Consider the following 26,639-nt stretch of genomic DNA (forward strand, 5'->3'; position numbering starts at 1 on the left):
TCATTTAAATTTATGTTGGATTTTATACTTGGGATATTTGCTCTTTTTGTATGCTTGCCTTGTTGCTAAATGTGTGTATCAAATATATATTACAAACAGCATAACAGAGTTTAAGAAAAAAATGCATTGCAAGGATGCAATTTTGTTTAGATGTTCTGGAGAGACACTATAAACCACAGAAAAGAAATCTGAGTTGCTTGTGATGTTACAGGGATGCTGAGATTGCTAGAACGGCCCTGTTAAACATAGTTGCTTATTTATTTTTTATATCAAATGGACTTTTAAAAGCTTTGTATGGTGTTATAAAATGAAAATTCAGTCATCTATTTCCTGTTCTCCCTCTCTTCTTAACAGTATGGAAATGTAATCCAAACTCACAGGGTAGAGACTAGCAGTGTGAATCCAAAATACTTATTTCCACAAATATAGGAACTGGAATTCTCCTAACAGTTGTCAGACTCTTAAGAATGGTATTATTTCACCAGCTATTTGTTTTTCTTCCAGGATGTTAGTCTGAATGTTCTGACATCCTTATCCAATGAAAAACAAAGCTATGCAGCAGCCCTGATTAGAAAGTTGCTTATTTTGTTGCCACAGTAGGGATCTAGGCACATAATCTTCAGTTCCAAGGTTTACCACTATCTTAACTTGCAGACTTATATCATACAATGCTGGGGGGGTTGTGGTTGCTAATGTATTGGGAAGAACTGCACAGCTAAAGCACCCGATTTGTTTTCCTATACTTCCCTTTATTTGTTTATTTTTCTTTTCCCCTTTATTTGTTTCAACACCACAGAAGGAATTATGAGATATAGGATACTCAGGATCAGAAAAATAATTATGGCACTTTCATAGGTCACATGGAGGCCACCAGTCAAACTAAAATATACATTATAAAAGCAATGGTATAGGATTTACACACAGCCTGCTCTCCTTACTGCCTGTTATTGAATAGAAATACACTTGCAATTATTTTGTAATATTTGGCTTTGATCAATAGCACACTTGTGTGGTCTACAGCAATTCAGGTGAGTACCCTTACAGATGCAAAATTGTGCTTTCTAAACAATTCACAATACAACTGGAACACACATCAAATCCTGTCAGTGTTTGGGAAGGGAGTGTAGCAAATCATAAATTAATTTCTGAAAGCACAAAGCCATTTAGATGTGAGTGGTCAGTCAGTCAGAACACTAAACATTCCAATGTCGCTGTGCTGGAATAATAACGGATTATAAAAAAATCTAAAATATTTGAATCGAGTTAATGTATTACACAGCGATATTTAAACACACTTGAAAATAGCCCAAGAGTGTATAATTCATTAATGTGGTATAAATTCAAACAATGCAGCAAGCAACTGCTTAGTGAAGCCTGTCTGCTGATCTGAAGATTTTGCGAGGCAATGCTTCAGTGCAGAAGCAGGGTTAAGGGTCATTACAAGGCAACACACTCAGCTCCTGGGGAACATCACTTATCAATGCTGTCATTACAGACCAACTCCCCTGCCTGATTAAGAGGCAACTTTAATGAGCCCTAAAGAGAAGCTAATCTAGCCCTACATGGCTAAGAGGAATTCTGCTCCAGTCCAGGATCTCAAGGCAGAGGGACTGGAGGGGAGAAATGGCTAAATACACTGGAAAATACTGTACAATTCCCCGCAGCGATTATTGCTTCTTTGTGCCCTCAAAAGTTTCAAAATGAGATGGCAAAACAAGACCAAAGGATAAAAGGAGAAGGGAAAGTCTGTGTTGTTTTCTTGTTATCAGACTAGCCCTTTCAGTGCTGAAATTTGTCATTTGTCAGGAGATGAGGAAAAGTCACCGAGCAGGAAATGTTGAGTAATGAGGATACTGGATCTGTGTCTGACACAGCAATTCAGAAACCTCTCGGTTTTACCTTTGCTTGCTTTGTTTGATGACAAAGAGATAATAAACCAGTTACATTTATGTGAAAGTGTGACATCCAGGGAAATGCTTTAGTGCAAGGTACAATTTAGCTGTGCAAACACAATGCACAGCATAAACAGGAAAACTTAATATGTGAGTTTGAAAGACAGAACCCATAATAAACCTGCACTATTCTTAGCAGTAAATGATACTTTATGTATTTCCCCTTTTCTTGTTTCAAGGAAGTTCTGTATTTAAAAGTATCTTTACTTGTATCATATTATACACATAAAAAAGGCAGACTTTGTAAGGCACACGTCCTTTATATGTGTACACTGTGCCTAAATTTAGGGTATATACTATACCATATTTTTCTAGAAAACAGTACAGTATCACAGATATTGTGCTAGCTACAGCTCTGCTTCCTTCCATTTTTTTAAGTCCTGTCAGTTCTTTTACTGAGATAGGTTTTGGACTTCCATCTCCCTTCAGCTGGAATTCTTGTTTCTCCCACTCCTTGTCCTGCTCCTGGGCTGCACGATAATGATCATTATTTCATCCCAGAATGGTCTGGCTGTATTCTCACTTTTGTACCTCTTTTCTTCAGGATTTAGGAGTGGGCCTTCTAAAGGTACCCTGGGCTTACAAGCCTATGACAATCTTTTTAAAAACAAATGACTGTTTACTCTTAGAGATGAAAGCAGATACGACATAAAATTTCAAAATTATTTACATTCCACAACAAAAGTCAGGGAGAAACTGAGGTTTAAGACTTTTTCATGAAAACTGTCATTCAGCTTAAGAGGAAGTTAGGACCTTCAGGTGGGTTTACTACTGCTGTTCCAGTGAATACTTAATTACTTATATAAAGTGAGACATCTCCAAGAAGCAGGACCCAAATGTTTCCCCACCTCATGTATGGGAAGTAGAAGAGCAGAGATTTGAATTTGTTTTCAAAAATCCGAGTAAAGTATCTAAACAGCAAATCTATTACTCATACTAATGAGTCTCTTTCTGTCTGGAAATCCCACCTTGGAACCAAGATACCTCTCCCATTTTAAATTTTATTAAACTATATCCTTAAAAATTGATTCCTTTCTGAGGAGAAAGTCTACATAACTGTAAGATTCCCCAATGAGTTCTACTTAAGGATTGGTCTACTTTTATGCCTCCACTCCTTTCAGCAAGGCTCAATGACAGTTTGCTCTCTTCCAACATGGCTGTGACATTTCATGTCCTCTGTTCACAGAGTCTTTTTTAACTTTTTCATTGCCCTTTTGAGCTCTTGGCTCTAAGCCTTCACAAACAAACTCTGCAATGTGTCTGGAATCAAGGAAGAAAGTACTGCCCAATTATTAAGTTAAATATTGCCTCCTAGCCCTTATAAAGAAATTTTTCATCTATTGCCTTTCCTGGTTATTATTTCCCAACCACTTGCTATTAAGTTAAACAGATATGGTCAAATGCTATGTATTCAAACAGGATGTGGCAAGCATTTGTAAATTATTACAGAAAAACTTCCTGCCTTCCAAAGGCAGGCAGATGCAAATTCACAACTCTTGGAGACCCAACTTACAATGGTGCGTGCCTGTCTCCATTGTCCAGCCAAACTGCAGGGAGATTGTTTCCTTCGTTCCTTAAAGATGAATTTAACAATCATCAAAGCTTCTCCTTTCTCCACAACAGAGTTTCTGAGTCAGGTTTCTTGTCTCTTTTTGCCTATCCTGATTAGCTGCATTTGATACAGATTTGCCAAATCTATTTTTCCTTATTTTGCAGTCTTCTACATTTCAAACAGCTTTCCACTACAAGAACCCTACTTTTGCTGTACTTTCACATTCACCTGCCTCCTAATGAATCTGAGCTTCCACACAAGTTGCTGAACAGCCCCTTCCCACAGATATTTCAGGAGGTAGTGGCAACAGGTTCCTTTTCTTTCTGCTAAAAACTCTCTGGTGCTCTTTCTCAGGCCTTGCCTACACACATGCCTTTGACTTCTCCTCCTCTTTTCTTCACATAGTGCACATCTCCTGTTTCGAGACTTCCAGAGGTCTGCAAGATGCTAAGGGGGTGATGTTAGAGGTGCATGGAAGAGCTGGGCCGTTTGCCACAAACAAGTTTCAGGGGGGTGTGTGGACACTGGAGCTCTCACCTCTAACCTCATCATTGAGAAGGACCACAGTTTGCCATTTTGCCTGCTATGTATTTGGAAGAAATCAGACTGATGCCTTAGTTGATGGGAATAACAAAGAATGGGGGCCCCTGAAAAGTGTTTTGTCATTAGGCATCATGGCATTAGAATCAGGTGTCAAGACACTGAAGAAAATGTTAAGCCCTAGATTCAGAATGGGCCAACCTTGGCAGCATTGGGATTAGGAGCCAAATCCAAGTTTCGTGACTCAGACATACACACGTCCTAAACTCCAAATGCTGCAGCCACACACCACATACCTCTGCACAAGCAGTTGCTTTCCGCCTTTCATTCTCTCTGACAACAGCAATTTGCCAGACAATTTCCAGATTACAGCCAACTACGGGGCAAGGACAGGAAGGAGGACATACAACAGCTGCTGCCTCACATAGTAGAACAGAAGAGACTGAGATGAGGAGAGTGGACTGCCTCTGCTGCTGCTGTCTTGTGAGAGGGCCAGAATGAGCCACTAGATATTCCCACTCTCACTTACCAGCAGGGACGATAGCATCAACAGTACCTGCATCAGGCTGTGGCAGGCAGGAAGAAAGATTCAGCCTTTTACATGAAAATTGGTCCCAATCACCTACAAGTAAATGCAAAAGGTCAGATAAGACCATCCCGAGGAAGGCACCTTACTCTCTCAAGCAACCTAATGAAGCTTGCCACTATTTTTTGTTCATGCCATGGAAATTTCAAGCGGTATTATTTTAGTAGAAACTTGAGGCCATAATTCTGGAGAATATTCTAGTCTAAGATACAGACAGTTTCTAAAATTTTTACCTTTCCCATCATTTACTTAGTAAAATATTTTTAAAGTTGCAGCTGACTCATAAAATGCCTTGTCTTTTATTTTTATTTTTATTATGTTTAAAACTACTCAGTATCTGTATATTAAATTACAAAATACAGTTTCATTTCAGAAAATAAATAAATCATTAGATTAGTGAATTATGTGTCTACAACTCAAAAAAGACGTTCTGATGATTCAGACCAAACCGTAAATAGAATATAGTTATCTGTATTTCAAAAGCAATTACAACACCATAATTTAAAATGTACCTTTTGTTCTAAATGTATTTGAGTCTTCTCCGAATTCCTTCTTCATAGCACTGAAGATGCTTTTCCAGTCCTAAAAAGTATTATCAACATAAGCAATAATAGTGTTTTTCTCACTGATGCAACTGTTACTGGATGCAAAAAAGGAAACTTTTCTTTTGGAAAAGAGAAATTGAGCTAAAAGTCTGTGAATACTGCATATATAATTTCATATTTTGATCTTCAGTTTTGAATTGCTATCGGCAAAACTTAAAAATTCCTTGAAACCTCAGACTCTCAGCATTTGAAAATCATATGGTTTTTGTCATGCCACATGGGCAGTCCTTAACATGTCTGTTCTCTTGGCAAACATTTTACTACTTTGGCTGCAGACAAGGGGCAACTGAAACAACTTAGAGTAACTTCAAAACAATTTTATGTTCTTCCAGTAATGAAACCATATCAGTGTAGGTTAGTGTTCAGGACAAACTCAAATGCCTGGTGATTGTTGTAATTTATGAAAATTGCTCATACCCCGAGGTAGTTTTTGCAACCAGGGATTGCTGGAGTTTAGAAACGACTCAGGAATAACCTCTTTTGTCTCCGCAGATGGCTGAAAGTGTATATCACTTACAAAGGTGATAATTATCAAGAGACCAAATGGGTTTACAACAACTTTTCCATGTGGAAAATGTCAAAAACTATCATAAGCATATAAGAATACATGTTCACTAAATATACATCTTACTGTGACAAATGTAATACAAAATGAAACATGAAAATTTTTTGGGACATTCTTTTTTTCCTCTCTATACACAGTGTTTACTTGTGCAGTGTGTCTCTGCCTTCTCAGCCTTTCAACCATAAGAGTAAGTGTTACACTGCTCATGGTGTTGTATTATAGAGAACATAATACAATTTTATAGTTTTCAAAGCCCCTTCCCTCCTCCCAGCTTTGTTTTTTGACCTATAGTCTTGAGTTTATAAAAATCAATGCTTTAAACAAATAAATGAAAATCTAATTATGTAGACAATATTAAATTTTGTTTAGTTGAACCATTCTTTTTTTGATGCAGATTTTGTCCTTCACAGACATGAATGAATGGATAAGAGGGCTTTATTGAAATACTTTTTAATATCCAACTGGAATTAATTCTGCAGAGTAGTTTTGACTATCAGTTCAACAACACTGGGAAGACTGTCCTCTATGGGGTGAAGTCTGTTTTGTTTAGAAGAGCTCATGCAAAACACCAATGGAGGGTACTAGACTCAGAAACTGAGAAAACTGTGAACTAGGAAAGGTATATTACATATGATACTAATATTAATGATTATCAACTACCTTATCATTTTCCTTCTCTTTAAACTAGATTGTGACCCTGATTGATTCAGCTACATATGAAATTTATATGGGACTTACTGATGACCATTTGTTGTCAGGGCCTCAGCAAACTTTCAAAGGGCAGAGGTGTTTTGTCTCCCATCGATTCAAGGGATTTGAATTTCTAGATAATTCTGTCAAAGTACTGTCAGACATATTAATGTGATTTCTTTTGTTTAAATCCTGATGGTCTTAGTGTCAGGTCTCAGTTGACATATATGAAACCATTAACTTTTAATTATAGGTCAAGATCCATTAAAGAAGCTGAGACATGTCTGAACTATTGCAAACTCTGTCTCATCTTTCTGTTCTCTAAACATGTCTGACTGTACTATTACCTCATTTGTTTTTCTGCTCATTATCAGTTGTCTATTAATATAAAATTAAAGTTAAAAAGTACTGGTATACAGCATAGTAATCCACTAAAAACTGCAGCCACAGAGCATTGAATATGAAGGCAGCAGCAACGTAAACTTCAAAAGACACTGCATATTTATAGGGAGCTTCACTTCCATTTTCATGGAATAAATGGCATTTTACGCTCCACACCATTTAGACCTCAATCTCTCTTCTGGCATGCCAAGCTGTTATTTTTGTGAATCGTTCCTAAGTCATTTATAAGCAGGCCACTGCACCACTGAACAACAGCACCTTTGAAGTCAGGTAGGGATTATTCACTCGCTGTGAATTTTCTGAGCAGCTTTATCCTCTTTCCGTATGCATCCATTAAAAGTCATAGAGGCGAAAACAAAAGTACTAAACAAACCTTTCAGCTTCAGATGAAGGACCAAAAGTTAGTTAGCACCAAGTCTGGGCAGCGCAAAAAACCCAACCTACCCTTAATTTTTAATGTGGAACTTTAGGGTTTTAGGGTTCCTGAAACGCATCTACCAGGGGGGTGAGATCTGAGCGCACCCAAAGGCCCAGACCTCCTGGAAACAAGACCCGCTGTCCCATGCAGCCACCCTTGGGGACACGACGAAAGGGAAAATTGTAAGTTTTTGTGTCACTTTTAGCTCTCCATCAAAGGGCAAAACTGCTGGGGGGGGGGGGGGGGCGGGGGGAACGACTCCCCTACCACGAGAAAAGGCTGCGTGTACCTATACGGACAAACTGACACAAACGTTAGGACTGGAAAGGCCTGGGGCAGCGGTGAGGTAACTGCCGCCGCGCCCGCGTTTCCGACCGTTAACGGGGTCTGTTGGGCCCCGGGCGAGAGAAAGTCCCCAAGGCGGGCGGCGGAAGGGGTCACCGCTGCGCAGGGGAGGGAGCCGGAGCCCGCCCTCCGGGGCGGCTGACCCCCCCAGCCCCGCTCGGAAGAGGGTTCTGGGCCGCAGGCAGGGCGCAGGAGAGCGGCAGCCGCGGCAGGGGAACGGGCAGCCGCGGCGGCGGCGGCGGGACGGGCGGCCCCTCAGGCTCGCGCCCCCTCAGGCTCGCCCCGCCTCACGGCCGCCCTCCGCTCGCGGCCCCTGGCGGCCGCTACGGGGAACCGCCCGCGGCGCATGCGCGGCGGCGTCGCCTGCTCCGCCGGGCACGTACCGGAGAGTTGGGGGGCGGCGGCGGCAGCGCGGGGCCGGCAGCACTCGGCCACCTCCGCCGCCCGCATATCGGTCTCCCGGCGGATCTTCGCCTCGGGCGGCAGCGGTGAGTACGGAGCAGCAGCAGCGAGGGAAGTCGGCGCCTCGCTGCCGCGGGGGCTCCCGTCCCGTCCCGTCCCGTCCCGTCCCGTGGGCTGGGCTGTGGGGCGCAGCGCGGCCGGTGGCGGAGAGCTGGCCGGGCCGGGGTGTCCCGGGAGCGGGCAGCCGCGCCGCAGGGGGAGAAGCGGGGCTGGCCAGCGGTGCCCCCTCGCCTAGCTACGGGGCCAGCCATAGGCACCAGCGCTGCCCCCACCCCAGGGCGGGCAGGGACCCGCGTGGAGTGCCCGGGAAGGGGAGGGGGTGAGCGGGCGGGGCGCTGCCCGGCGGGTGTGCGTGGGGCGGGGGTCTCGCGTGGGGGTGCGCCCGGCGGGGAGGCCCTCCGAGGGGAGAAGGGGTTGAAACGCAGCCGGCCGCCCTCCTCCCCTCGCCGGGCTCCGGCGGCTGCTGGCGGAGCCGCCCGGAAAAGTTCCCTCGAGGGGTTTGTGCCATTTCCAGTTAAGCCAGGGAAGAAAATGTTTTGGCTGGACTTAACAAAGGAAAAATCCTGCCGACTTTCTGTTTTTGAAGGAGGTTGATGGCTGTCTCCAAAATAGGCAGCTAATAAATTTTTCTCTGAAGTTTTAAAAACCACCACCACCAGAACAAAACCACAAAATAAAACCGCAGCCATCTGAAGCTTTCATGTTCCCGGTAAAACTTTTTTCGCTTTGGAAGGGTCACCCAAAGACTCCATCTGTATTAGATCTGCAGTAGCCAGGACAGTCACTGGAGCTGAAGCCTTAAGATGCTGAGTGTGGGTAGGTGTATTGCGCCTGTGAGCCTGCTTCTGCAGGGGTCTGATGGACCTCTCCTAGGCCTAACACTGGCAAGGGAGCCATTTATTCATACCCACAGGAAACAGGAGGAGCACAGGGAGCCTCAATGTCATCACAGTTGAATCTTGCATTGACTGAGGGGTGAAAGAGCGAGCAGTGGCTAGGTTCCTTGGGAACAAAACAGAGAGGAGTGGAGCCAGTGAGTAAAGGGAAGACGACTGTAACTAAGTGAAGACACTTGAAAGAATCTCAAGTTTTCATAACCCAGTTGTCATAGATAAGTCTGGGGAGAGAAGAGGGACAGTTATGCAGATGTTGGTGTTCTAGATTGAAATCAACACCTTAAATTTATTATTACTATAGGCTGATGCTGTCACTGAAAAAAAAAAAACCAACTAGTTGTGCTGCTCGTTGCCACCTTCTGTGCCATCTTCTCCTCATGCTGGCACCATTGTTTATACAGCAGTGGGGCAGAGTGGCATGGAGCATTACCCACAGATTCACACTAACCTTTTAAACATTTTTTCTCATTAACCTAGTTAGTACTCATGTCTGGTTCTCTGCACTGCCATAGGTATGCTCATGCTAGCTCAAGGAAAGGTGTGTGATGGGGAGGGAAAGAGTTTATTTTTTTGTATATAAATGAATAAGTAAGTATGTAAAAGCACTGGGGTTTTTATGTACGTATGTGTATGTATACACATAGGCACGCACTTACCCGTGTAAAGGGATTATGCAACTGCAATGTTGTGCATTCTGGGCCTTGTGTTGAACAGAGGGAGTGCCATTGATAAAGTAGTTGTGGGGGAGGTTTACAAGTGCGAGAGGTGACTAGCAGTCTGCGCAGACATCCAGTAAGCGTGAGTTTGCAAGAGTAGTTCTTGCTGGACCAGGGGCGGGAGAGTAGAAGCCAGAGAAGAGGGGATGGGGAGTTTCTGTGTGAGAGTACTGCATGGAGACAGGAGTGAGGCTTGTTACTCATCTGTTCAGCCACCCCCAGGCAAAACACGGATTATCCCTTTCTCAGGCAAGTTCATCCAGAAATTTGCATCCAGCTAATGTATTAGCTCAAACGGCAAAGCATTGCATCTCGTTGTAACGCACAGATGTTGAGATTATAATGTGGTGGCATCATTTTTCTTTTGTTAGAAGTGGATAGTTACACACAGTTAGAGTAACTATACTAATGTGGTCATTTCCAGAAGCACTCACAAATGAAGAAAAGGAGAACTGAAGTTTTTTAGTTAGCTTTAATTCAGCCTGTTCGTACATCTAGATTGAACTACAGTTTTCTATTGAGCAATAACATATTGTTTGTTGCGTAAAAAATCCTGTTATACTCAAGGTATTAAAGAGATGAAGGATTTTGGTCTTAACCTCATTATTTTGGTTGTGTGACATCAAGACTTATTTCCTGAGCATGACTCAAATCTGTGTTCAAATTCTGCTTTGACTAGGGAATTCTAAATTTCCTTGTGTCTTCTACTGTGCTTATCACCTTAATATCTTAGTACTCGACAAATCCCCCCCTTAATTGACAAAACTTTCCTAAGGCAAGAAAATAATCATCCTCCCATTCCACATGAAGAATGAAAGATAAAACTATGGAGACCAAATCTGGTCCAGGTAGGATCTGATTTTTTTCAGGGTATTGAGTTCAGTGTCCTGGTTTATATCAAGTACACAGGTGCAAATAAATTGAATATCTGGTAAGCCTATGCTGCTTTGCAAGCCATGCACTCAGATTTTGGGAGAGGCACCCCTAAAATAAAATGCATGTAGTTAGTGTCCACATTGAAACAGTGTTTTTAAGTAATTTATGTAGAGTCATGAATGAATTCTGTGACAAAAGCAGAGATAAAGTATACTTCAGGACAGTGTGAACTAATTTTAGACCACAGTATTGTGAATCATTTTTGTTTGCTGTGTCATTTTAAACAGCTCCCTTTTCCTGTGATCTTCTTTTCCATCATCATGTCCTGCCTACCTCTGTGACCTCCCTCACTTGTGATAGCATAACCATTTCCATATCCATCTGGTGAGGTGGATCACAGAATTAATCAGGTTGAAAAAAAATATATATCTGACTTCCTTTTGACTCTTACCTGGCTCTTATAAACAGCTGGATGGACAGGGGAACAAGAGATGCTGTTGGTACCGCTGACCTCCAGTATGAGTGCTGAGAAAAACCTAAGCCATTTTGCCTTGCCACTTCCCTCTTCCATTAATCCCATAAATCTTATATGCTTCATTTCTTCCCATTTGCTCAACAAATGACTCCAGGTTCCTATAGGCAAGAATTTTATTTGCTTGCACCATCCCATTAAGAGCTTTTGCTTTCAGTTTCTCAGCTCAGTTCTGAACTTTTCTGCTGCTCTTTCATGAATTGCTATCAGATGTGTTTCCAGGATGCTGTCTTTCTCTGGCTCATGTTTCTTTAATGTTTTTTTTTGCTTCAGCCTCCACAGACAATCTACTTTCTTTCCCCCATCCCTTGCTTCCTCTCCTCTTCCACATTATAAACAAAAGCACTTGCAATGTGCAGTAGAGAACAATACAGAACTGGCAAGGGAGTGGATTAAATGACCTAACGTCTAATATCTGTTCTCCTGCCAGCTATTTTTGTTTGAGTTCAGATGTTGGTAACTATTTGACCTTTTAAAATCTAATCTGACAATACCCAGCCGTTTCCTTGTTTACCTTTGTTTTGTTTACTGATCCTTGTTAAGTAAAGTTTGATATACATTTGTGAGGTCTGAAATACACTTAGTCCATTTTCTTGTTGCCAACAGTTTTGATGGTACTGATTATCAAGTGAACTGTGTTTTAATCAAGGTTGCTGAATAGTGTTATTAAAATAGCTACATTTCAAAAGCAAAGCCTGTCTTCATACTGGAAGTTAAATTACATACTAACCACCAAAAATCATACCATATGTTTTGGCTTGCTAAGGAAACATTTGTTGAAAGCTGCTTTATGTGTATCTCAGGCTACCGCTTATTTTTAATGATAGATAATCATTATGTGAAATGTCTTTTAACTTTGGATAAAAGTTACGGATCTGTTCAGCAATACACTGTAAAATCAGACAAGAACCATGTTTGCACAGCCCAACATACTGGCATTAGCATCCAGGCCTAAGACTCCTGGACAATATAGTAGCTCGAGAAGTGTTGCCTGTTTTCAAACTAAGAATGCTGCTTTGTGTAATTTTTCTTTTTTTTGAGAGTATATGTCTTTATATGCGGGAGTGACAGACTATCCTGCAATTGCATCTTAAAAGTTTGGTATCATTCGCGTTTTATACATTACATTGTGCTGTGTACATGCTCAGTGGAGTGTTTCTTTTAAAGCATTTGAATCAACCTTCTCACGTCACTTCTGAAATGACTTTTGAAAGTTGGCATCTCACATTTTAAGCTCACCCAGTCAACATACTTTAAGTTTTTCAACGTAGTGGTCAGTCTGCACAGATATGAGGATATGATTGCTGCAACAGTGGTCAGATTAAGTGATACTAAAATCCAGAGACCGTGTGAAAGGTAGTATTGGAATAGTATATCGTAGATAAAACTTCTTAATCCTGGTGAAGTATTCATTTTGTTGCCTGAAACTGCAGAACTTCTATGTTTGCCAGAACTCTAGGGTAGGTGTGATTTGTTTGTTTGTTTGTTTACACCAAGACGTTATACCCTATTGTAATTCTGGATGTTCCTGTTTTGCTGAGCTCTTTGTTTTCCTGTAGTATAAGACTGAATGCCATGGACCGGTTTCAAGATTCACGTTACAGCAATTCCTCATTAAATCCCTATTGCTACATTAACTGTTTAATATAACTGTCTAAACTGTGTAATATTTATTACAATTAGCTCTATTGCTAAATGTTTACTACTCGGCATTGAAGAATGATTCCTTTTTGGCTCAAAAAGTGTGAATTTGTTAGCTTGCTGGTGTAAGGCAGTTTATGGGAGTGCTACCAGGAAAATTCAGAAATAGTGGCTTCATCAGACATGCATGTGAACTTTTGCACCTGACTGTGCCTCCAGGTTTATCAATGTGCTGTTTACTGACCTTGTATGTATTCTTCAGCTTTTATTTGCCGAATATTACTCTTCAAACTATTTGCTAAATAAAGCTGGGAAGAGAAGCAACTTTCTGTTCATCTTTCTGTCCCTAGTCTTCATTCTCATGGCTATGGGGAAGGGTTGAATGAGGTCTCAACAGCACAATTATTGGCTAACTCTCTTGCCTGTCTTTCTATAGATTTTCCCTGTGGCAGCTGAAATGGGCACAGTCTGTGACATTTTATTGCAGTACTGCTGAGCAGTTCTGAGTAGCACAAATGAAACGGACTCACTGTACTGTTTTCTGTTTGCTACTGTTGGTTATCAGAGCTGTGGGCAGCAGCAAAATAAAGGCATGACTTAGTCTGGAGAACTGAGTGTGTGGCTTTGTAAGCAGCTTAACTGATCTAAGCTTGTCTTGCTGCCTGAAAACAAGAGTTCTTGCTTTTCCCCTCCATACTTGCTAGATTTTGCATTTTGACTGCTTCCCTTGTACTGGCACTAGCACTCTTAATGCTGTGCAGTCAACTAAACCAAGGAGCTGATTTGTTTTAAAATGAAACCAGTCAAACTAAAACAAGCATACTGACACACACGCACACAAAAGGCTTTCCACTGCGCTACCTCTGGCTGGCCTTGGGGGCTACCAGCTGGACCTTGTATTGACTCAAGGGAGGGAGTGGGACTATGTGGCTGGGGGGGATAACTACCTACTCAGCAGCTTTAGCTGGGATTGATTTAAGTGCTGACTCTGAAACTATCAGTGAAGGAGCAGTGTATCAGTGTCTTTCTTTGCTGACATCTTTGAAGAACAGCAGCAAATTGCTCAAGGGGGAAGATACAAGGAAGTCCCTCAAGAGGGCCAAGAACCTGGTGAACAGATCTTAGGGTCAAACTCAAAAAGTGAGAAGGTGAACAAACTCATCTTTTATGGAAAGGCCACTTTACAATGAACTGTAAAGAAGTGCCCAACTACAAGCTCATCAGATCTTCAGTTGCCTCAGAAAAACAGAAGTATCAAAGCACTTTTACTATGGCCATTCTTTAGGAACTCATCTTGGCAAAGGTTTGATCAAAGTTTTCATCTCATATTGAGAAAGAGATTTTTTACAGTGAGATCAATCATTCACTGGAACAACCTCCCCAGGGACATGGTGAAGTCCCCATCACTGGGGGTTTCCAAGATGCAACTGGACAGGGTGCTAGATAACCTCGTCTGGGCTGCCTTTCCCACAGAAGGTTGGACCAGATGATCTTTTGAGGTTCCTTCCAACCTGGGCTGCTCTATGGTTCTATGAATTTTTTGTGTGAGTGAAGTGATCTACACCAGAAATACAAAAGGTGGAGATGCACCTGCTGGTGGGCAGCATGTCTAGGAAGGTTCTCCAATGACTTCTGCAGTGTATTACACATGTAAATGAATACAGCAGAATTACCAGATTTAAAAAATATCAGTGATGTATTTGTTTGCATTGGAAAACTCCTCTCCTCCTTCACAGTCCTTAGGTGCTGGGGTAGGTATACAGCTTCTTGGGGGTGAGGAGGGGCACCCTTTAAATCTTCCAAGAACAAATGTTAGACATGTTAGATCCTGTGGAGGTTCTTCAGTTGTGAATGAAGTTTTCAGGCATTAACTTTATTTTAATTCTGTGTATGCTTTTGATACAATTAAGATAAAGTGTATCTGCAAATACGTTTAACTGCACACAAATTTGACATGTTAATTTGGCATGTCAGTGTTAGGAACTTCAATACGAGTAAAATTTTTCGTGCCTTAAATCTTTTAAAACTGATTTCTAAAGCTAAAATCTTTCTGAATTGTTTTGTTATATAATTTTTTGTGCTTCCTACTCACAGGCAGAATGGGTATTGTACTGAATCACTTCATAAGGCGTAGGAGAGCATCAGTAGAATTATTGTTTTAGTTTTGGGAGCTGCTCTAGTGTTTTCACAGTGCTTCAAAGTGTGGAAAACTGTTCATAAGTATGCCCTGATACTTAGTAGTTTTGTGACTGCTGGAACTCATGTAGCTTCGTTTCCTATGGATTTATGCTGTGTGGTTGATCAGTTATAAGCTGTGACTTAAAGCTTTACTGTGGTACTTAATTCTTCATAAATGACAAATTTGAATTAGATACTAATTTGTCTTCCAGACTTTTCTTGAGTTACAATGTTCAGAATGCCTCCATTCTCTATACAAGTGTGCTTTCTTTAGGAAAACTTCCATGAATTTAAGGTTTTCTACTGTTCTGTACTAGTTGGTTGGAAAGGACCAGTGAGTAAAATTGTTGGACTAGAGGTCATGAGGAAACCCCATGTAGACACAAAGCCCTTTTACTGAAGGAAAATAATCTCAAAATAGGAAAACTGTGTTAACACCCTTTGAAAAGAAATACTGTTGAAGTTTTCAATTTTTGCATTTCTAGTAATTCTTACAGAATTGTACCCATTTCAAATAAAAATTGATACTTGATTTCAGTCTTATTAAATCAAATGTAATCTGTTATTGAGACCACAAGGTAACTAAGGAGGGATGCAAAACTAGTTGCCCGATAGGTTGGCTTTGGTGGCAGATACAGTCTAGGAAGTTCATACTTCATTTCTGCGGCCATCTTCGAGAGCAAAGGGGGAGAGGAGGAGAGGGAGGTCAGTGGGAGAGGTGCGATGCCGTAGTGCAGAGCGCAGAACCGCATCAGCCCACGTCGCGGGCTCTGGTCCCCAGTAAAGGGTGGGTAGCAGTGGTAGGAAGGGAGGAGAAATTTCTTGACTCCTCTTCAAGGCTGAAGCCAAAACATCATGTTTTATTATACTCCAAACAAGTAAATCAGCTGGGATACTTTTGTGTGTAGGTTTGTTCGAAAAAAATTAGAAAAAATTAAGTGTAATGCAGTAAAATGCAGTAAAAAAGACAGTCATAATGTGTGCCTCTTAACGTATTTGGAAATTCAGGTAAAGCTGATGTGAGGGGAAATGGCTGTGGGTGTTGTGAGAGTGGGAAATAGCAGTATTTAAAAAATTCTTCCCCCTCACCCCTGCCCCGGTTTGTAGGGCTGTTTACCCTTCTGTTTTACTGAGGAGTATGACTGCAGCTGTTCTGTGGATTCCGGTGGTGTACACCTTTCTGTGCACTTTCTTTATGCAGTTTCCCAGTGTGACAGAAAACTTCATAAAAATATGTAAAGGAGTTGTGCTTCACTATCTTTTCCCTAGTTACCATATAATTCAGTAAGATAAAATATGTATTTATGACTTTTCCATCACTTCTATGCAATTTGATTTTTGGTTGACTGGAAAATCCCATTAAAACATGCTCTGAAATGCTGTCATATGTGCCTTGCTTCAGGGGAAGACAGGCAGGGTGGAAACTTGTATTAAAACATGCTGACGGTGCGTAAATATTTGGAAGAGAAGGCTGTGTTTGCACATTTCTCTAGCTTAGTTTAGCACTTCACAAAGAAATTACTTTTTATTGTTTTCTGGCTAATTTTTCTAAATTAAATGAGGTGTTAGACGTTGGCCTACCAAACAAGTGCTAAATGCAGTTTCTGTACAGAACCGAACATTTGCTTCACCTTTGCCTCATTACAGAAAAGCAAAATAAACTTTACAAAGTAGTAGGCTTATGTTCATTATAAAAGTATTGCATGCAAAACCAAAGATGCCAAGGTGAAATTATCCAGGTTTCTTTTGGCTAAAGAAACACATATTCTGAAATCTAGAATAATTCTGGGTTTTTTTAATAGCGCTTGAAAAATAGTGGTAGTTTAGAGGGAAACTGATTTTTAAAAATAGCAATTGCTCCTTACCCTTCACAGTATTGTAACAATTTCAAGAAAAAGTTCACTGAGTTGAGAATAATCTTTTTCAAATGTACAGAATTGTCAGGTCTCTCTCTCTCTCTTTTTTTTTTTTTTTTTTTTCTGTGGAAAGAGGAGACTTGAATATTGGATACAGACTGATACAGCTGGAGGCTGAATTTTGTACAGCCAGTTTGTGTTATTGGAAAATCCGTAAAGGTATTATTTGTGACATTTGGGTCATGGTTTTGCTTTTTAAGATGTGTTGGGAAAGAAAGTATCTATAACGAGTTTCAAAGCAGGAAGAATGGTACATTTTTAGCTTTGATCTTGTGACTTTTTCTGAGTGGACAAACACTGTACCTGCAATGAAATTATATTCTTGTGAATGGACTGTGCCCAGGTTGCTCGGCCCTTCTGTCTCATACCTGGAGAGGTATAATCTGAAGTAAAGGTAGTACTCTTTTTTTTTTCTTTTTTTTTCTTTTTTTTTCTTTTTTTTTTTTCTTTTCTTTTTTTTCCTCTCCTACCTGACCCATAGATGCTTTTAAAAGGCAGACAGCACTGTTACAATCTACTTTCTGCTTATCCTGAATGTTTTGATGTGTTGATTTGGGGGCAGATGGGAGACCCAGAGCTGAATGAAAAAGGGAGATTGTAGATAGTGAGTAGGATCCATTAAAGAGACCACTTGCCGTCTATCAACTGGATTTCTATTATGTGCTGGTATTTACTCTCCTGGTCCTAAACCAGTTTTAAACCACTTTGGAGAGGAACTGGATATAGTTACTCATTCCATCCTGGGCACTGGACTGCTTCCCTCCTTTCATAGCCAGGTAGTTATTGTTACCAATAAAAGGCATATGTGGTGTCCATTGTGTGTATGTAATAATACATACTTTTTTTGAAAAACTGTGTAATACTAAAATCTGAAGGTCAGCTGGCTTCTGAACTTTAGCAAATGGTTGAAATGTTTGGGAAATTATGTCTGGCCACAAACTGTAGAAGATGCTAAACTAGGTATTAATAACGTGAAGGTTGTTGGAAGCTAAATGGTTAGCCATTTTAGCACACTGGAGAACATAAGTAAGAACTGCTATACTGGATCAGCCAAAAAGTCAGCCTGGTGTTGTGTGTTGTGCCAGCAGCTGGCAGGAGATGCTGTCGAAAGAGTCTTAGAGCAGAGCATGGACAGAGTGAGCCTTCCCCGGTAAAGTCCTGGTTACCAGTATATCAGAAGTTTCACAGGATAGAGGATACATCTGGAGAATTTTGTTATAGTAATCACCAAAGGTCTCCCTCATTTAGTGATTTCCTTTCTGTTTTTTAAAGCTATTTCTGTTTTTGTCCCGAACAGTATCTTGCGGCAGCAAGTTCCATAACTTAGGCACTACGGGAAAATTCAGGTCCTTTATTTACATGTATGTCAGATTAGGTCAGTGGGTGCGCTCCTGTTTCTCATGGTGTGAGAAATAATGGTTAGCTGTAATGTGTTTTGTCTTCTCTTGTCACAGGTGTATAGCCAAGAGACCAACTTATCCAGAGAGACTCTGTGTGTTACAATTACATCAGCTGAATGTCTGCCTTCTCTGAACTGAGTGGTTATATAGTGATTACTTAAACACAAAGGATTTTTTTTCTTTTTCTTCTTTTTTTCTTTTAAATAAAAGCAGCATGTAATTTTTAATCCATATACAATCCAGTTTCCAACTGGAGTTGAGAGCTTCTGAGTAATGTTCCTCAGTTTGTTGTCTGTAAAGCATCAGGAGATGGACTGAACTGCAAAATGAAAGCTGGCTTGTTTGTAATTTACAGAGCACAGGCAAATGTTTCATTTGTATGAAAACAGGGACAAAATAGGGGAGGAAAATCAAATGCGTCCACATTAAAAGCTTATTCTACTTTAGGGAGGCTGTGAGTGAAAATATGCTATAAAGAAAATAGTCTGCAGCAATTCTGATACAGTTCATGTGGTTTCTTTCTTGAAAAGAGCTAGCAAGTCCATTGATTGTTTTATCTTACTATAAATTTAAAAAAAATACTTGACAGCTATTCAATAAGCAGCTGTCACTTTACTAGTATAACATGAGAATTTATCAATACATTATTTAAAACTTCAGCCACCTGTAAATGCAGGGCAGAAGGATCATAATGTAGTTTCCCTGGCTTATTGTGTATTGACTTTGTGTATTACTTTATTATTTTAGAAGCTGGTAACATTTTGGAGGGGAAGTAATTGAAAATATTGGTAACGGTGATCATAAACTGGATGTTAATTTTGTAGTCTGTAATTGCAAGTTTCCACTCTTTGGGTATGTGGGGAGACAATGTGCTTTTTTGTTTGTGGAGTTTTTTGGGGGAGATGAGGGGTGACTAGATTGTCTCCTAGTTCCCAGATTATCTATATATGTCTCTTTTCTGGCGTTTCTGAGTAAACACTCTGGTATTTCAAGTTTTTTCTCTCTTAAATTGGGCCCTGTGGCATCCTGTGTATTAACAGTATTTCATTTCTACAGTAAGAACGCAACACTTGAAGACAAGAGACAAGCACATAGACTGCTTCAGAAATCACTTTCACTGTGGTGAGGTTGTTTCTAGGGTTTTTTTTGGTTGGTTGGTTGGTTTGGTTTTTTGCTTGAGGGAGAACCTCACATTACCTCTGTTTTTGTCAACTTGTTTGACAAAGTAATTTTGTACCTCTGCGGGAAGTTTTGCCAGACATTCACTGTCATCCCATAGCAACCTTCGGTTCTTTGATGAGGAATCGTTTATCTAGAGCTTCCTTCCTCAGAGGTTCTTACTACTTTGAGTGTCATCATACAGGAGGCATTGGGTGTATCTGCAGTAGCATTTTGGTTCAGATTAGGAGTATGCTTTGGAAGCAAAACTCGCAATTGTCAACACTTACTGTGCATTGGTTTGTGTTGCAGAATCATTTCAAAGCACTCAGATTGAATTACTTTTGGATGAAAGCAAACCAGAAGATACGCTCCAGGAGCATACCTGTTGCAGTCCCACTGCCACACAGCGTTCAGCTCATGGAAGCAAATTAGAGCTACCCCAAAGGAAAATTCTCAGTGTGGTGTTGTGTTAATGTTGGGTCCTCAGCACCAACTGTTTTGTTCTTCAGATTCACTCCTATTGCTCTGCATTCCTGGCTAATGTGAATATAGTCATGGATAGAGATAAACATAATGCACTTAGAAGTTATTATTCATGACCACTGTGCTTGCTTCAGATAGAGAGTCCAGCTATTCAAGCCTAAATTAGAATAGATAATATCAAAGTAGCTGACACCTTAAGTTTGATTTGGAAGCTGACACTTAAACCGTAATTAGGTCAGGGAGCACCAGAGCTATAATGAAGCTGTTTTCTTCTCTCTGTTACCTTTTGCCCTTTCCTACTTTATTAATCTGAGTTCTCCATTCTCTAACATGCTTATTCTTGCGACCCCGTAGCTAAGCCAAATCACCACAATATTCTGACACCTCTTACGTGCTGGCTGCGCTCTTTCCCTGTTCTCATCTCTTCAACTTTTTTTGACTTGCCAGCTTGCAAAGGTCTGTACAGGCTGTGGCTGCTCCTGAGCATGATGTATACTTTCTGACTACCTACTTTCTGCTGGCGAAACTGGATAATGATTTACAGCCGCCAAAGGTGCTGTGCTTTATGAGATACTGCCGCAATTGGTAAACCCCATCTTTACTTCAGTGAGAAAATTAATGGGTTTTGTCTGTTCTTCTTGGTCATTGATTTTCATGGAAAACTTACGGTACACAGAAGAAGAAATCTCACTGTCCAATTTAGTTAAAAGGTGTTGAGGAGGGAACAGAAAGTAGAATGGATAAGTAACACAGTATCATTAGTTTTGTGTCCAAACAAAATCAGGATAAAAATAGATCCTACTGTGAAAGCTTTGTTTAATTGTTCACCATTCCCACTTGAAAAAGGAGGAGTGGAATTGGTTATTGTTATGTCAACACTTAAATGGATTATCAAGTTAAATACTCCAAATTTCAATTCCCAAAGCATAGTGATATTGTCTAACCTAAAGCAATGTCTTTTAACAGTAGCTTACAGAAGACTGAGGTGTCTGAAATGCTGCTATGTAAGCTGCTCAGGAAGGCATGGTCTCTCGAGGATTTGTGCGGTTCTGGTTTCAATACAGGTAGTTATGTAAGTGTTCAATTATGCCTCCCAGGAACTGCCCCAGATGGTCCCCACGCGCTTCAAAACAATGAAACCCACCAAAATTCTGCCTTGCTGAAGTGAGAGTGTTGTTACTTGTCCTCCTTGTTGTTCTTCTATTTGCCAAAATGTGTGTATCAGGAGATTGTTCTTGTCTGGTTTTGAAGGGGAGGGGAAGGAAGAGATATCTTAGCTTATAGCAACTCCCCCTTTGAACTGGAAGAGCCTGGAAGTAACCAGAGAATAACAAGCCAGAACATTGTCACAGCTTTAAAACAACAAAAAACCACTAAGTAAAGAAGGGGTAATGAAATTGAGGCAGAAGCTTAGACCTCAGTCTCTCAGCCGGCGTAAGTCCTGTCCAGCTGCAGTCATGAGGAACCACCTTCTCTCTACTAACAGGGCGGTGTTCGAGAGTTGTACTCAGCGTGCTAGTTCTGTGAGTAATGATATATTTTACTGGTTTTAAGACGTAATGGCAGTCCGCTAAGTACAGGTTTCTCTTAGTGATCTGGTCTGTGGTTTTGGGTCCATATGTAATCAAAATTAATGATAATGTTTTATAATGCTGTGATCGGATAGTATCTACAAAGGAAAGGGTTTTTTTCAGTTCTTTTTCACTCTTATCCTTGTCCCCTGTAGTCTCAGGTGGCACAAAGCTTTTGTATCTTTGATAGAGTAGTTTCCAAAGTGTTCCATCCCCCTTTATTCCCACCTGAATTCCCTGGAAAACCTTGCGGTTCAAGCAATCCAAACTTAATAAGTACAGGCTTCTCCCATATCCTTAAATTATGGACTTCCTGTTGAGAGAAAAATCAATATATTTCTCTAGCATTTGAATCCATGTAAATTCTTTTGTGCACTTTCCCTGGGGAAAAAGTTCTTTTGAAACAGCTTATAATAAGTAAAATTGTAGTCTTCTGTAACATTTTTTTTTCAGGCATGGAAAAGACACATGTGGTGGGACCGGGACTTTTAGGTAGGCACATAACACATTTTGAATAAATGGCAGTCAGATAATTATCATCTGTTTTCCTGTGTAATTATTTAATGTTTTCATTTTTCTTCTAAACAAACCTCCCACAGGAGTGTTTCAGTTGTTTCATTGCACCTGGTTTGGGGCTGGGGACTAGAAAAGGGGTATTTATTTTTAGACTGAACATCTACTGATGTTTTAGTTACCAGTGTCCTTTGAATGTACCTGCTTTCATAAAAAGCTCCAGAAGAACCTAAATATTTATAACTTCAGAAAATTATATAGCTTTATGTGGCATCTGGCTGTAAATTGCATCCCAGTGCTCTCATTAATTGTACAGATAACAAAGCTAAAATTAACAGCTGTATCCACTGTTAGAGTTGTATTGCAGAATGAAAAAAGCCAGTTCGCTTTTCCCTACCTGGTACTGTAATGCGCATCCCTCCCCGGTTGTGAGAGGAGCATGATGGCCTTGCAGTGTTTTAAGTCCCTGTTAAAGCAGCAAATGAGGAACCGAGTGAGGAAAAGTACTGCTGCTGCTTTACATTATCCTTATTTTCCCTTCTCTTTGTAATCCCTTCCCTTAAGGACTTGCTTTGTTCTTGATGTGCTGTCTCCCTAGAATATATGACAGTCAGTGAGAATACTGAACGCAGTTTGGACTTGTGTGCCCCCCATCAGATACTCTGTCCTTTAATGGTTATGTGCTGCACACAAGTTTCCATAAAACTTGTAGTCAGGAAAGGTACCCAGAAGAGGTGTACCTGCCAACCAAATGTGGTTATCTTAATAAATGCAACAAAATCTTGCAGAAATACTGTCTTGAGCCAACAACTTTTAATGCTGAAATTAGTTAGCTTCCGAATTTAAGGGATACACTGCACTGCTAGAATATGATTACCAGCTTTGGAAATGTGTATAAAAATATTCTATGCTTTGAGCTTATACACAGTGTATACAAGGTTTGGGCACTTTCAGGATTGAGGAAAACATATTTAGGTTAGTTGTAGAAAGAAATATACAGCTTGATTTGTTACTTCAATATTAGTTCCTTAAACTTTCATGCAAAACGTTTCTCCTCAGTAAGATGCTACAGCCCTTTGGTGGTGAGCACAGTACTGCTGGTAAATAGCATGGGCCTTGTTGGTATGTCTCCTTTGCTGTCTCACGTGCTTTAGAACTCATTGTATTTCCCTTTGAGTCATTATATTTTCCACTAGAAGTGGGTGGTTGATTGTTTTAGTTTTGTTTTGTTTTTTACCATTATACTGACAGCCAAGTAAGCAGTCAGAAAAGATCACTTGGTCAGGTACATCAGCTTGCCATTGAACTCAGAATTTGACGTTCAGCTTGGCTATAGTACTATCCATGCTGTCCGCTGTGTTGTCACTTTTTCCGCAAGCAAATCTAAGGTGATGTATAACCTCTTGGAGGGTGTGGAAGGGATAATATATAGAAGATAGTTGGAAGAGGGATTCCTGAAGCAATAAACATCGGTGTTACTAGTAAGATACTATCTGTGGGGGTTTTCTTGTTCTTGCATTTGTGTATATATATGAAAAACACTGCTCTGACGCCATAGGACCACCCTAGCCTTCAGTAAGGTTCATGAAGACTTGAAAGCAGGAAACTAAATAAGGAGTTGGGTAGAGGAATAAATGAGTCAGTAGCAAGTCAAGATGTTCCTGTACTGTTGCCAGCCCTCTTCAGTTTTATTAGCTGGTTTATGGAGCTAAAAAAGATGTATGTACTTGTTTGTGTTTGATCCCTTCATCCAAACAACCTGTGAACTATTTAGCCAATTTGAAACAAGACTGTCAGAGAGTAGAGGACCAAAATATAATTAAGCTCCTTCCCTTTAGGGGAAGGGGCAGTGAAGTAGAGAGCAAAGACCCAAGCAGTTCCTCTGCAGTGGGAGAGTCTGTTCTGTGAGTGTAATGTCCATGTAGTGGCAGGGCAACCATTGCCTGTGTCCTCAGTCAACCTCTTGCCCCATAGGTATTTGGGTGTCATAGCAGGAAGCTAGCTAGGTTTTGTGAGAGCTTGGAAATGAAGAAGTTTGGGGAGAAACCAAGAGGGAAGGCAGGGGAGCGTAAAAAAGACACACATTTGTAGGAAAATGGACATAATTAGTTCCAGGGATCTCTGAATACTCATAATTGCTGTAAGAATCTAACATAGATTGTTGAAGGGAAGTTTCTACACCACAGCCGCTGGAAAGCTGTATTTGACATTTCATAGAGAAGGGCACACTGGTTCCTTTTGTAGTGAAGGAAGGGTGAAGAGAAACATAATTTGTGTTTTGCTGCCAATTCAGCAAATCTTTGTCACTAGCTCATAATATACTTGCCTCAATTTCCACTGAGGAAAATAAAAGGTGTTTTTCCTTTTGTGTTTTGTTTTCTTCTCCTCCTCCACAGGTTTTCCTGTTTCCCAATCTGTGTATGTCAATATTCTGAGATTCGTTCCCAAAGATCATGATGTACCAAGCACCTGGTGCCAGGTTCCAATGTGGCACTGCACGCCTAGGCAGTGTCCCACTCTGCTCCTGGTGGAAAACGTCCCGTAGCAGGGAAGAGGCATGTTAGTCCCCTTGTTTCTGCCACAATTCCCAGTAGGCAGAGCCATCTAGTTGTGACTCAGTGAGCATGGATGTGGATGCGTGTGTTCTGCTTGCTTTTTTTTTTTTTATGTTGTTGAAATCCACACCCAAGTTATTTGTTAAAAGGGTGAAATATTAAAGACTAACTGAAATTTAATGCAGAAAAACATCCCCATTAGAGATGGGAAGCCTTGCAAGGTGTGTTTCATGCACTGTATTCTGCTCAACAGAGCAAGTGAGCACTCATGGGTCTTGCTCTTGTAATCTTATTTGAGGTGCTGTTGCAAAAGCAGCCACCTGAAACTGGCGGTCATAAAGGGCAAAAGAAACTCATGATGCAACAGATGAAGAGAACAGTTACACCAGTAGCCAAATTTTTTTTGTGACCTGTTTATTATTAAAAGCTTGGTAATTTCTTCAGCACAGATATTTGAGTTATAACAATGTGACTACCCAGAAAACTACACTAATTTTAATTTTATTCAAGAAGCAAGTGGCAAAGGCAGTTTTGTCTTTGCATAGAGCAGTCTGCTAAGAAAAATTCAGGTTATTAAAAGAGGTTATATATTCTGAAGAATTTTTTTTAAGCCCTCTGCTTCTGTTACCCTACAATACTTGGTAATGAAAAGCTAAATACTATGGTGGTGAGATCTGAGTGATTTAATATCTGCTGTTTATTCACATTTATTTGCCTTTACAGAGGTTTGATGAACTTGCTTTAATATCAGTTTATTCCTCCATCCTACATGTCTTGTAGTCCCAATCCTACAATTTTGTCAGCAGACTGGGATGCCTTTATAGAGCTCCATTCACTTCGGGAGCAGTCCTTACAAGTATTGCAGTCTGCTCTTCCATGATCAATTACAGTGGTGGATGGGGCGTGCTGGAAGTGTTAACTTTCCCTCTTTGTTTATCACAGCAGCTATGGCCAAACTTTGTGCATAGTTGTCACTTTTTTACAGAGAGGCTTGTTTATGAGGTTTTGGTTTTATGGAGAGTGAGGACATTAGTATGGTATGATATGTTGATGTGTAACCTGGCCTCTGAAGTAGAACTAATGCTAACCTTTAGGAGTAGGTAATTTATTAGTAAAAAAAAACTTTAACCTTGTGGTGTTCTACCAACTTGGTTAGACAGCTGCACCTTTCTCCTACTTTCCTGAAAGCTTTTATTTTCTTAACTTTTCCCATACTAACGAAGACTCCAAGAAACTGACAACAGTCCCTCAAGCTACTCTTGCTGCCTTCAGATGCAGTTCTTCTTGGCTTTCTGCCTGGTGGGTGCAATGAGCTTCAGGCACTTTCTTGACTGAGAGCATCTCTTGTCTGTTCTCTTTCCAAGATGAGGTATAAAGTACATGTAAGTTCTTGTAGGGCAGGTTGGGATCCTCACATGTATTGCAAGTTCCTTTGCCAAATCACAGGTCTTGTTCTGCCCTTGAACTTTATGCAGGCATTCTGTTTTAATCAGTAGCAGACTCTGAATGAATTTGCATGTGTTCATTCTGATTTCACAAAATCTGATCCATAGACTAAAGATAATGAGTTGACTTGATGATCTTTGCAGAGTGAATTTAAGTCTTAGATAAGGTATAAGTAATTACAGTGGAGAATGTAATACCTTTTAAGTTCAATTAGGTAAAACAGAGGTTGCAGATTTGTTTAAAATGATACACACCTTCTATTTCATATTAGCATTTTTGCATATTCTAAATATGGAAAGCTTTGAAAGAGGTTAAAGCATTCACCATTTCACAAGAGTTATCTTTTTTTGGACAGTATTCCTATACTACTGAAATTAGTCTGCATGCGGTAGCCGTACAGCTCAAAAGAGGGATTAATCTTGATCATGGGGTTTCCGACACTGATATATTTGTAACACTACTTGGGAATCAAGAGAAACTTTTCCAAGTTCATGGTAATTCACAAACTCAACCGGATGTTTCCTCTTTTGTTTACAGACTTGGTATTTGCAAGTTCCCTGCCTTGACAGTAATCATCATGGATAGTGGTAAGTTTGTTAACTTAGTGATGAGTGTGCATTCTTTATTATCCACTATCA

General features: G+C 40.5%; 1 protein-coding gene across 3 annotated transcripts in view; it reads left to right on the forward strand.

Moving 5' to 3' along the window:
• Positions 1-10,458: 10,458 nt before the first annotated feature.
• The window catches only part of PRRG1 (proline rich and Gla domain 1), a 32,235-nt gene continuing 16,054 nt past the window's right edge, over positions 10,459-26,639 (forward strand). For 2 of the 3 annotated variants that reach the window (XM_052794667.1, XM_052794668.1), the window contains exons 1-2: positions 20,435-20,469; positions 26,539-26,588. In XM_052794667.1, the coding sequence (XP_052650627.1) occupies positions 20,450-20,469; positions 26,539-26,588 (70 nt within the window). In that variant the 5' untranslated portion in view covers positions 20,435-20,449. Of the gene's footprint in view, positions 10,578-20,434; positions 20,470-26,538; positions 26,589-26,639 lie in introns of those variants that run through there. The other variant, XM_052794669.1, reaches the window with a different exon arrangement.

Source organism: Harpia harpyja, chromosome 8 (genome assembly GCF_026419915.1).
Source record: "Harpia harpyja isolate bHarHar1 chromosome 8, bHarHar1 primary haplotype, whole genome shotgun sequence".
NCBI classification, from domain to species: Eukaryota; Metazoa; Chordata; class Aves; order Accipitriformes; family Accipitridae; genus Harpia; species Harpia harpyja.